Genomic DNA, 11,347 nt, shown 5'->3' on the forward strand with positions numbered 1-11,347 from the left:
AGACATTCCCTAGCTGTGAGAGGAAGTGACCACAGTAGCTCATAAAAAGAATGCTAGTCAATAGAACAATAGATGTCAAACATGAGCAGAGTACACCCACAGTGGGACACGGCTGTCATAACGAAAGCAAACACCATCTATGACATGGGTGACCACAAAAAGCTAAATACCCAGATGTACAACTACAATGTCCATAAGTTTGGCAAAGCGTAAGATGAGTTTCATTGCAATAGGTGAATCCTTTAGGGAAGCCCGGTCTAAGAATTGATAGACACAATGTCAAGGAAGCAAACCAGGTCTAAGAATTGATAGACACAATGTCAAGGAAGCAAACCAGGTCTAAGAATTGATAGACACAATGTCAAGGAAGCAAACCAGGTCTAAGAATTGATAGACACAATGTCAAGGAAGCAAACCAGGTCTAAGAATTGATAGACACAATGTCAAGGAAGCAAACCAGGTCTAAGAATTGATAGACACAATGTCAAGGAAGCAAACCAGGTCTAAGAATTGATAGACACAATGTCAAGGAAGCAAACCAGGTCTAAGAATTGATAGACACAATGTCAAGGAAGCAAACCAGGTCTAAGAATTGATAGACACAATGTCAAGGAAGCAAACCAGGTCTAAGAATTGATAGACACAATGTCAAGGAAGCAAACCAGGTCTAAGAATTGATAGACACAATGTCAAGGAAGCAAACCAGGTCTAAGAATTGATAGACACAATGTCAAGGAAGCAAACCAGGTCTAAGAATTGATACACACAAGGTAAAGGAAAACTTATTGCATTAGATATAACAGTGCCTCTGATCACTATAATTTTGCTTTGGACACAGGGATATGGCTATTAACCCATTAAAGACAATATGTTATTCTTTTTCCATCAACACAATCTGCTCCCTAAGCACCAGTATAGATCGGCCTGCTAATTGGGCTATGGCAGTTCCATGTAGACCTCCTGTCACAAAGTGTTTTATTCCTTTTGGAACAGGATCCTTTAAAGGGCACTCTAAGCAATAAAACCACTACAGCAAGCTATAGAATGTAGGTTGCTTACAACTTCCTGGTTTCGACCCTCAGTTTAATGTCAAACTGCCTTTGAATGGCCTGACATAGACCAGGACTCTGCATGACACCTCCTCATTGGCTACCTTAATAATGCAGAAAAAAAAAAAACCCACATCTGTGTTAATAGTTTTTATCTAACCTGGATGGTACGGATAGGCTAAAAAGCACTGGATTAGCCCATTCCCTGCTAATCAGCTCAGTCCAGGTTGGACAAAATTTATACTTTTTATAGGGAAGTTATTATTCCACGTTATCAATGTAGCAGAGGAGGCGGTGGTTTCTGGGCACCAACAATAGTCTCAGTTTATGGTTTGACAAACATAACTTTGGTGCCAGGGCAACCTAATCAGTACAGCGAGCAATAATGGTCATGTTACTTACAGAATTGCCTTTAAATAACACATTGTTGGGGTGCACAGCTTGTCACTGGTCCTTTAAGAGGTTGAGCAGTACAAGGTCACAAAGAGCTAATCCTGGGTGAGTTTACAGCCATATGGCAGCAGGCTTGGCCCATAGTATGAGCTCCTGGGCACAGTGGGTCACTGTCTCCCCCAGGGAAAGAAGGAGCTGGTTAGGGAGGATATGTGTGTCCATAATAATACCCCCTGGCTGACAGTGACCAGCCCATGCCCACTGTCCCCCTCACAGCACTCCATCCTAGAGAGTGAGCCCCCATTACCCCAGGCAGTCAGCCCCTCAATTATCCGCAGCTAGTACCTCAGACATATCTCCCTGACAGTTACCAACTTAGACCCAGTGCCCCCTCACAGCCCTCCATCCCGGAGAGTGAGCCCCCATTACCCGCAGCTCGTCCCCCAGACATAGCTCGATGACAGTTACCAACTTAGACCCAGTGCACCTTCACAGTTCTCCATCCCAGAGAGTGAGCCCCCCAATTACCCCATGCAGCTCATCCCCCAGACATGGCTGTCCGACAGTGACTGGCCCAGTGCCCCCCTTACAGATCTCCATTCCTTGAGAGTGAGACCCCCATTACCCCAGGCAGTCAGCAAGCTCCCCATTACCTGCAGCTCGCCCCCCAGACATGGCTGCCTGACAGTTACCAACCCAGGCCCAGTGCCCCCCTCCAAGCTCTCCATCCCAGAGAGTGAGTCCTCCATTTCCCCCAGTCTGCGCCCCCCCCCCCATTACCCCCAGTCAGTCAGCCAGCCCCCCCCCATTAACCCCAGTCAGTCAGCCAGCCCCCCCCCATTAACCCCAGTCAGTCAGTCAGCCAGCCCCCCCCCATTAACCCCAGTCAGTCAGTCAGCCAGCCCCCCCCCCATTAACCCCAGTCAGTCAGTCAGCCAGCCCCCCCCCCCATTAACCCCAGTCAGTCAGTCAGCCAGCCCCCCCCCCCCCCCATTAACCCCAGTCAGTCAGCCAGCCCGCCCCCCCCCCCCATTACCCCCAGGCAGTCAGCCAGCCCCCCCCCCCCCATTACCCCCAGGCAGTCAGCCAGCTCCCCCCCCCATTACCCCCAGGCAGTCAGCCAGCCCCCCCTCCCCATTACCCCCAGGCAGTCAGCCAGCCCCCCCCCCCCCCATTACCCCCAGGCAGTCAGCCAGCCCCCCCCCCCCCATTACCCCCAGGCAGTCAGCCAGCCCCCCCCCCCCATTACCCCCAGGCAGTCAGCCAGCCCCCCCCCCCCATTACCCCCAGGCAGTCAGCCAGCCCCCCCCCCCATTACCCCCAGGCAGTCAGCCAGCCCCCCCCCCATTACCCCCAGGCAGTCAGCCAGCCCCCCCCCCATTACCCCCAGGCAGTCAGCCAGCCCCCCCCCCCATTACCCCCAGGCAGTCAGCCAGCCCCCCCCCCCCCATTACCCCCAGGCAGTCAGCCAGCCCCCCCCCCCCCATTACCCCCAGGCAGTCAGCCAGCCCCCCCCCCCATTACCCCCAGGCAGTCAGCCAGCCCCCCCCCCCCCATTACCCCCAGGCAGTCAGCCAGCCCCCCCCCCCCATTACCCCCAGGCAGTCAGCCAGCCCCCCCCCCCATTACCCCCAGGCAGTCAGCCAGCCCCCCCCCCCATTACCCCCAGGCAGTCAGCCAGCCCCCCCCCCCCATTACCCCCAGGCAGTCAGCCAGCCCCCCCCCCCCATTACCCCCAGGCAGTCAGCCAGCCCCCCCCCCCATTACCCCCAGGCAGTCAGCCAGCCCCCCCCCCATTACCCCCAGGCAGTCAGCCAGCCCCCCCCCCCCCCCATTACCCCCAGGCAGTCAGCCAGCCCCCCCCCCCCCATTACCCCCAGGCAGTCAGCCAGCCCCCCCCCCCCATTACCCCCAGGCAGTCAGCCAGCCCCCCCCCCCATTACCCCCAGGCAGTCAGCCAGCCCCCCCCCCCATTACCCCCAGGCAGTCAGCCAGCCCCCCCCCCCCCCCCATTACCCCCAGGCAGTCAGCCAGCCCCCCCCCCCCCCCATTACCCCCAGGCAGTCAGCCAGCCCCCCCCCCCCCCCCCCCATTACCCCCAGGCAGTCAGCCAGCCCCCCCCCCCCATTACCCCCAGGCAGTCAGCCAGCCCCCCCATTACCCCCAGGCAATCAGCCAGCCCCCCCACCCCCCATTACCTGCAGCTCGGCTCTCTCCACCTCCCAGTGCGCTCTCTCCATCTCGAAGCGGGCCCACTCGTGCTGGATGTAGTGCAGGATGCCGGGGATGGTGTACTGAGGAGGCCGGGCCGGCAGGTCGCACGCCGTGTCCGGGGGGACTCCCTGGGACTGGGCCTGCGGCCTAGGAGAGGCCAACCCCGCGGCCACGGCCAGATCGTCCATCCCAGCGGGTTCCGCGCTCCGTCACCGGGTAACCGGCACTGAATGGGAGGGTGGGGGGCCCTGCGGGGGTCACGTGACGTATCCGGTTACCGTTATCTGAGGGAGCCCCGCACACCGAGCCTATAACCGCCTCCTCTCTACACTCCTGACGGCCGCCATCTTTTCACGCCCCCCGGGGGTCCGGTAAGCTCCGCGCGGGGAACTCTGGGTAGCCGGCCTCCGCTCGCCGCCTCCCGCTTGACGACGTCACTGCGCATGCGCGCGGCTCGCTCTTCCAGACGTCACAAAGGCAAAAAAAAAAAAGAGCGTCGCGTCACGTGACCACGCCCCTCCTCGGTGGAGACTCCAGGATCCACTCTCCGAGGCGTTCCAGGTGACGCAGGTCCGCTCGCGCGCACGCACGTTCGTAAACCGTCTACCCGAAAGCCTCTGGGCGGCAGAGCTCTAAACACCAGAGTCGGAGTACTTGCCAGCGACATTTTAGTGATCCAGGCATTAAGGCTCTATTGTTTACCCATGAATGTGAGCCCCTCCTGCATGGCCGCCTGCAGACAGCGATCCCAGCACAGTGAGTACTAAGGCACCAGTGACTTCTCCTAACCTGACCTGGGACATGGTAACTCACAGGGCTCGGGCTCATTTGCATACAGAGTGGGTGATTCTGGGAGAATTGTGTAAACATGAATTCTTGGAATTACTGAGCCCACAAGGGAGGTTTCCCAAGGTCCTACCTGACATATGCAGAGGACAACAACCAGAACCATGTTAAACCAGTGAGGAGGAAATGCCTTCATTCTCACCACAACTTATACAGGGTGAGGGGGTTTGCAAGTATTATGGCTGTAAGAGCATTATGGGAGATGTAGTCCACTACACCTGGAGTGCCCAATGGTGCCTACCCCATAGGGGTGTGTTTCTATTTCTGAAACCTAGACTCTGTGACTTTTTATTCACTTCTCTGGTAGTCTTTTATTCAATGAACACCCTGTAAACCCCTGAAGTGTTTCAAAAAAGCTGAAGCGCTTTGGGGGTTTATAGAGTATGCCTTCACTTTATAAAAGCGCCATTTCAAGAGAAATCACCTAGAAAGGGACATACCCTCTCAGCTGTCAATCATAGAGCGAGGAAGGCTCTTCCTGACTGCTTTGGACCCAAGCACAAAGTGAAACAGTGCTTTTCAAATATATTGGATGCAATGCTTCTCGGATAGAATTATTGCAATGGATGCAGTGCTGCTCAGAGAGTTATTGACCATTATTTGTCATTTTAATTTAGGTTTAGTGAATAACCTTGTAAAGTGTGACAATGCCTGTTCCCACAGCCGTCACTAATGATGGCTGGGGAAGTGACAAAATGGGACAGCGACAGCTCCGCCTATTGTCAGGAAGGGGAATGAGGAAGAAAAGAGGAATAGCTTGAATGAACATACATTTGGGGTGATAGAGCCACTTGAAATGATGCTCTGACCCTTTGTAAACTGTAATTAAAATTAAGTTTGAATCCAAAAATACTCTGAATACAATATTTAGAATAAAACAACAATTTAAATATCAATAGAACAGTACCGATTATCAGAAATGTGCCAATTCTCTTGCATCTGTCATTTTACCCCACTTGTTTTCTTGGTCCAACTGTGTTACAGCACTGTGAAACCTGCTGGCATTTTTAAAAAAAAATAATTATTAGATGAAATAACTGTCCACACACTTTAAAGGGACACTATAGTCACCTGAACAACTGTAGCTTAATGAGGTTGTTCAGGTGAGAACTATAGCTCCCTGCAGCCTGTCTCATGTAAACACTGTATTTTCTAAGAAAATGCGGTGTTTACATTGAAAGCTAGGAACACCTCCAGTTGCAGTCACTCAGACTGCCACCAGAGGAACTTCCGATTTGATGGAGGCATAATATGACTTTCCTCATAGAGATTCATTGATTCAATTGCTGATTGGCCAGGGCTATGTTTCAATCATGCTGGCTCTGCCTCTGATCTGCCTCCTTGTAAGTCTCAGCTAATCCTATGGGGAAGCACTGTGATTGGATCAGGCTACCACATGTCAGCAGACTGCTTGTTTTTCTGAGTCTAACAGCATGCAGATTTACAGCTTCTGGCTTGAATACAGTAAGATTTTTACTATATTTATGGAGGCATGAGGGGCCCAGCGGGGCTAGATGGTGGTGTTAACACTATAGGGTCAGGAATACATGTATGTGTTCCTGACCCTATAGTGATCCTTTAATGACAAAAGTGTTTCTCAGTAGCCATTTAAATGTAGGAAGTCATGCAGATGATTTGACAGTCATATTTATTATATTATTTCCTTGTATAAAGCCTTGTAAAACCTGTGGAGATGATAAAATTTGTGCTGATCGTTAACAAGCAAGGACAAACCAGACTGTCACGGTATTACGAGCAACAAGAGATCCAGAAAAGGACGCTGCTGGAATCCGAAGTCATTAAATTGTGCCTGTCACGCTCCAAAGACCAGGTAAGCTTATATCTTAAGGCATCATCAAGTTATTATTCAAGTGAAAGTAAAGCAAAATGTTAAAAGTGCGACGCAACATGTCTAAATACATATTTTCTACTTCTAACTCCATATAAAATATATAAACATGTGGGGGAAATCCTGAAGGTGAGGGTATATAAGCCAAGGGTCACAACATGATTATATACAGAAACACAGACTAACACACCGAGAGCATGACTGAACAACTTGCTTGAGTCATTTTGCGCTTTTGAAGAGAGCGCCTATTCATTCCACACCCATCACCGGCCTCCCACCAACTCCCAGCGTAAGCCAGGATTGGGGCATTTCCCTTAGAGGGCGAAACTACACCAATCCGTGTGCAGGACTGAGCCCAGTACTCGCACTCTTTGTCGGGAAGTATACTGTCACGGATGGGATGGAATGAAGAACCGCCACCTCATGTCCTCAGACCCTTCCTTAGCATTGTTTATCTGTAATGGTTGATTTTTGAAGAAAAATAATCTTAAAGCACCCTAAATTCTTTGTTTCTTTCAGTGCTCCTTTATAGAATACAAAGATTTCAAACTGGTATATCGGCAGTATGCAGCACTTTTCATCGTAGTGGGCATTGATGAGTTTGAGGTAAGAGCCATCTGACAATCCTCCCAGGACGAAAAAGTACTAGTGCCAAACCTTAAATTGTGGCTTCAGGGTCTGCATTGTATTTTCCCATATTTATTTATTTTTTTGCAAATCTTTACTTATGAGAGTTCATGGCTGTATAAAACAGCCAAAAAGAGACAGGAATCAGAATCTTGAGAGAACCGAAACGTGGGAGGGTTTTCTCCCTCCAGAAGAAACTAGTGAAACATAAAAATGAGACTTCTGGTGTAAGGTCAGCATCCTGAAGTCACTACAAGAGCCAAACAAAAAAAAGTTGCAGAGCTCGTATTAAAGAGGCATCTCATCCAAAACCCCGATATAATTAAAGGAAAACCATTATATGTATTATGACTTTTGTGAATTTGGTAGTGCTTACATATGACTTTTTTTTTAGATCATCTCTTAGATGCAACTTGTTACAGAGTAGTAGAAAGAGAGAGTGTGTATGTCTCTCTCCACCCCCCCCTCCCCCCTGTTTTTTTTTAGACAGTCCTGTCTGAGTGTGCAGCTATGGAAAGCTACATGTTGCCAGAGTGCAGGAGACAACCAAATGATTCTCAAGATATACTCTTTGATCTCTACGTGCATATTTGTGTAGACTGTATAAAGATACCCAGTAAAAAAAAAAAAAAAAAAGTAGGTTGGTAGGGTGAGGTATGAATGTATAAATTGGGAGACACACTTAACTGCGCAATCAAAGCGTTATTACCGGCTCTGTGGGTGTAACAGATATGACTAAGGATATGCCTGTTGAACCAGTAAAATCTCATTGATTCTCCTGCTAAACGTAAATCACTCGAGTTATTCCTAGCTCAGGCGCAGTGAGTGCCAATTTGAATAATCTGTGCGTCATAGTGTTTGTTGATATTTACAGAATGAAATGGCAGTGTTTGAACTCATCCATAATTTTGTAGAAGTTCTGGACAAGTATTTTAGCAGAGTGGTGAGTACATAAATTGTAACACAAAATAAAACTACTCAAGCTAATAAAGATGTGCAGAATTACACTTTTAACCAAAATACCACCCTCTATATTGCATATGTAAAGCACATTTAGATATTGGGAGGTGTTTTGCATAATGTTAATCATTTTTCTATCACACTTTGAGGAACGTGTGTAGTAGAATGGGTCACTGAGCTAATGCCATACATAATGTAGTTAAAAGAAAAATCAAACTGTTCCAACAAACAACTGGGTTTTATGAATCTGTTTAAGCTATTCTCCTTTCTTACAGAGTGAACTTGATGTATCCTTTTGTATATACAATGTACATTCCTATTTAACTGATGTTATGAAACGAAGGGTGTGTTCAGGCACACAAGGGTGGCAGGTAAATAAACGGATAAAAGATTCAGAGATGAAAGAATTCCATGGATAGTGTAATTAGGCCAGTTGAGCTTGTGAAAAAGTGGACAGGGAAAACTTAAGAGTCAATCCGGATAGCATTTACAGACCAATAGAAATTTACAAACCAACACATATACTTTGTCTCAAATAAGACCTTTATGGTCCGATCATTAAAAGTAGGTGCGGCGCAGGAGGGCGGGTAGAGCATTTACAGGACTTAAAGGACCTGCTGCTGGCTTGTTGTTGCCATATACCACAGAACAGTCAGATCTTGTGAACTCAATGCATCAAAGCTGTTTTGGCAGCAGGAGGATGACCTACATGGTATTAAGCAGGTGATTTTAAGGTGGCTGATCAGTGTATGTGTTATTGCAAGCATGTGGAGTAATGGAGACATTCCAATAGTAATGATTAGCTAAATAGTACTTTGAGGTTAAGAAACACACTTCTGCAGAAATTATTTTCAAATTCTATGTTGCATAATGTGCATTAGTGCTCAGCAGGGCTGCATTCGCCTGGGGTGCCGATCTGCAAGGGGCGCCCACCAGGTGGTTTCCTGGTGGGCTGCCCTTTTGCTGGACAAGCGGCTCCTTAGCCACCCCCCCAGCGCAGCCATTCACTTGCTGGGCTCCCTCTGTAGCCCATTACCTGCTCAGGGAGAGGGGTTTACTGTACCCCCACACACAGACACCAGAACTGGGGAAAGGATATAAAAGGGTCATCTGCCTGTTCCCCTCTGCTTTTGTAAAAGTGACATTTTTAAGATAAAATTTTCCTTTTGTATAAATCCCATCAGTAACACCAATATCCTGCCTCACTCGTTATTCAAAGTGGAAGACACTTAGGGTTATTAAGTAATATGGTTAGTTTTTCGGATTCTTGACTTTTCTTAGTCTGCAGCCTGTCCACTGTAAGTCTATTCAAAGAAGCAATCACCCTTTCTAGTACAGAATCCACTGGTTCAACAGGAAAAGGTGCATCATGAAGGTTTATTTAAAGATAGGTACACACACACACACACACACACACACACACACACAGGTTTCAGCCTACAGGCCTTAACCATGTATGAGGAGGATTAAGGCCTCAAGGCCAAAACATTTGTTTTCATGATGTACTTTACCTGTTGAATTGGTGGATTTTATATTTGATACTACTACTCAGAGTACCAGAGTATTGAACTGGTTCCTACTCGTATGGTGCTTTTTAATCCTATAAAATATGGTTATTTTTTCAGATTCTTGAGTTTTCATATAGTCTGTCATGCCCTGTTCATTGTAAGTCTATTCGATGACTCAACCACCCTTTCTAATAGAGAATTCACTGTTTCAACAGGTAAAGTGCATCATGAAGGTTTATTTAAAGATAGGAATACACACAAAAAAACAACAATGGTTTGGCCTATAGGCCATAACCATGTATGATAAGGATATTTTTTTGTGTTCATTATGCAATTTACCTGTTAAACTTGTGGATTCTCGATGTGATACTAGTACTCTGAGAACCTTTAACACGGAGTACCAGGTAGTGCACTGGTTTCTACTCATACGGTGCCTATCTTATCCAGTTTAAAATTACTATTTCTCATTTGGTTATTGGGGGGGAGAAAATACAGAGAACAAACTTGTATGTACAGTATCAGTGTGCCACAAACATACAATTTTGAATACAGTAGATATACCAAATTAAGACTTACGTGTTTACATATTCTGCTTACTGGTAGTTAAGTATTGGAGGTGGGACTTTACATGTTCTCTGATTAGAGGACAACCCTGGAAGAGTAATGTGTTTCTTGGTCTGATTAAGAACGAAGGATAAGTGAGGGAGGAATTACTATTCAAAACATTATCTAGCTTGTGTATATATGGCTTAAACTTGCATATCCAAAGAATATCTGCCCATACAGCCCTTACTGAAAATGAATGGGTTCAGTATATGTCCATCTACTGCATCACAGACTGCTTACTTTGTTTACCATTTCTGCAATTAACTATTCTTGACTAAACGGTCACACAGATAATGTTTAACCTGGACAAGGTGCACATCATTTTGGACGAGATGGTGTTAAACGGCTGTGCGGTGGAGACAAACAAGACCCGCATACTCGCTCCTCTGCTTGTGCTGGACAAAGTAGGCAGCAGTTGACAACGTTTGCTAGAACCACAAATGGAATTCAACAGCTGCTCAGTTACTGACCTTTGCAAGAGCTAGAGTTATGCTTCTAGTTAGAATGGTCTTTCAGTTATAGTGCAGCATAATGTACAAAATGCTAAATAAAATAAAGACTAGATATGAAGATGGATCAACTCCGATATAAGTAGGCCTGTCTTTCAGCAGTATATTAATAATGTCCATACTCCGTAAGTTGTAAGTTGCAAAAGTGCAAGATATTTATAAAGTTTCAACTATATACTTACCGGACTTTAAATCTAGGCCGCTGCATGGAGCTGTATTTTCCCACCTACAGTTTAAAACCCTATAATGAATACAGAAACATGTGCAGCCCATGCAGTTATGTTTATGGCTTGAAGCCGGGGTGGTCAAAACGTAGCTTCATATACAACTTGCTATCCTTAAAGCGTTAATCGTAGTGCTACAATAGAGGAGGCATCCACATGGTTGGCAATTTATTGTAGTTAAAGGCTAAAATTGTGAAGGGGAAAAAGTGTATTATCTGTATGTTGATAGTATTTCCATTTTAGACTAAGGAAATGATGCACACTTAAAGGAACACTATAGTCACCTAAATGACTTTAGCTAAATAAAGCAGTTTTAGTGTATAGATCATTCCCCTGCAATTTCACTGCTCAATTCTCTGTCATTTAGGAGTTAAATCACTTTGTTTCTGTTTATGCAGCCCTAGCCACACCTCCCCTGGCTATGATTGACAGAGCCTGCATGAAAAAAACTGGTTTCACTTTCAAACAGATGTAATTTACCTTAAATAATTGTATCTCAATCTCTAAATTGAACTTTAATCACATACAGGAGGCTCTTGCAGGGTCTAGCAAGCTATTAACA

At 46.8% G+C, this 11,347-nt stretch overlaps 2 protein-coding genes across 3 annotated transcripts in view; one reads left to right on the forward strand and one right to left on the reverse strand.

The window, feature by feature from the left end:
- STRN3 (striatin 3) overlaps window positions 1–4,118 on the reverse strand; it is a 54,622-nt gene extending 50,504 nt beyond the window's left edge. For both annotated transcript variants that reach the window (XM_063439724.1, XM_063439723.1), the window contains exon 1: window positions 3,641–4,118. In XM_063439724.1, coding sequence (XP_063295794.1) covers window positions 3,641–3,844 — 204 coding nt within the window. In that variant the 5' untranslated portion in view covers window positions 3,845–4,118. The remainder of the gene's footprint in view (window positions 1–3,640) is intronic.
- Window positions 4,119–6,178: 2,060 nt separating this feature from the next.
- On the forward strand, window positions 6,179–10,906 carry AP4S1 (adaptor related protein complex 4 subunit sigma 1). The gene is made up of 5 exons (XM_063438946.1): window positions 6,179–6,333; window positions 6,871–6,957; window positions 7,853–7,921; window positions 8,214–8,225; window positions 10,343–10,906. The coding sequence occupies exons 1-5, from the start codon at window positions 6,196–6,198 to the stop codon at window positions 10,469–10,471; spliced, it is 435 nt and encodes a 144-aa protein (XP_063295016.1). The 5' UTR covers window positions 6,179–6,195; the 3' UTR covers window positions 10,472–10,906.
- The last annotated feature ends 441 nt before the right edge of the window (window positions 10,907–11,347 follow it).

Source organism: Pelobates fuscus, chromosome 13 (assembly GCF_036172605.1).
Source record: "Pelobates fuscus isolate aPelFus1 chromosome 13, aPelFus1.pri, whole genome shotgun sequence".
In the NCBI taxonomy this organism is placed as follows: domain Eukaryota; kingdom Metazoa; phylum Chordata; class Amphibia; order Anura; family Pelobatidae; genus Pelobates; species Pelobates fuscus.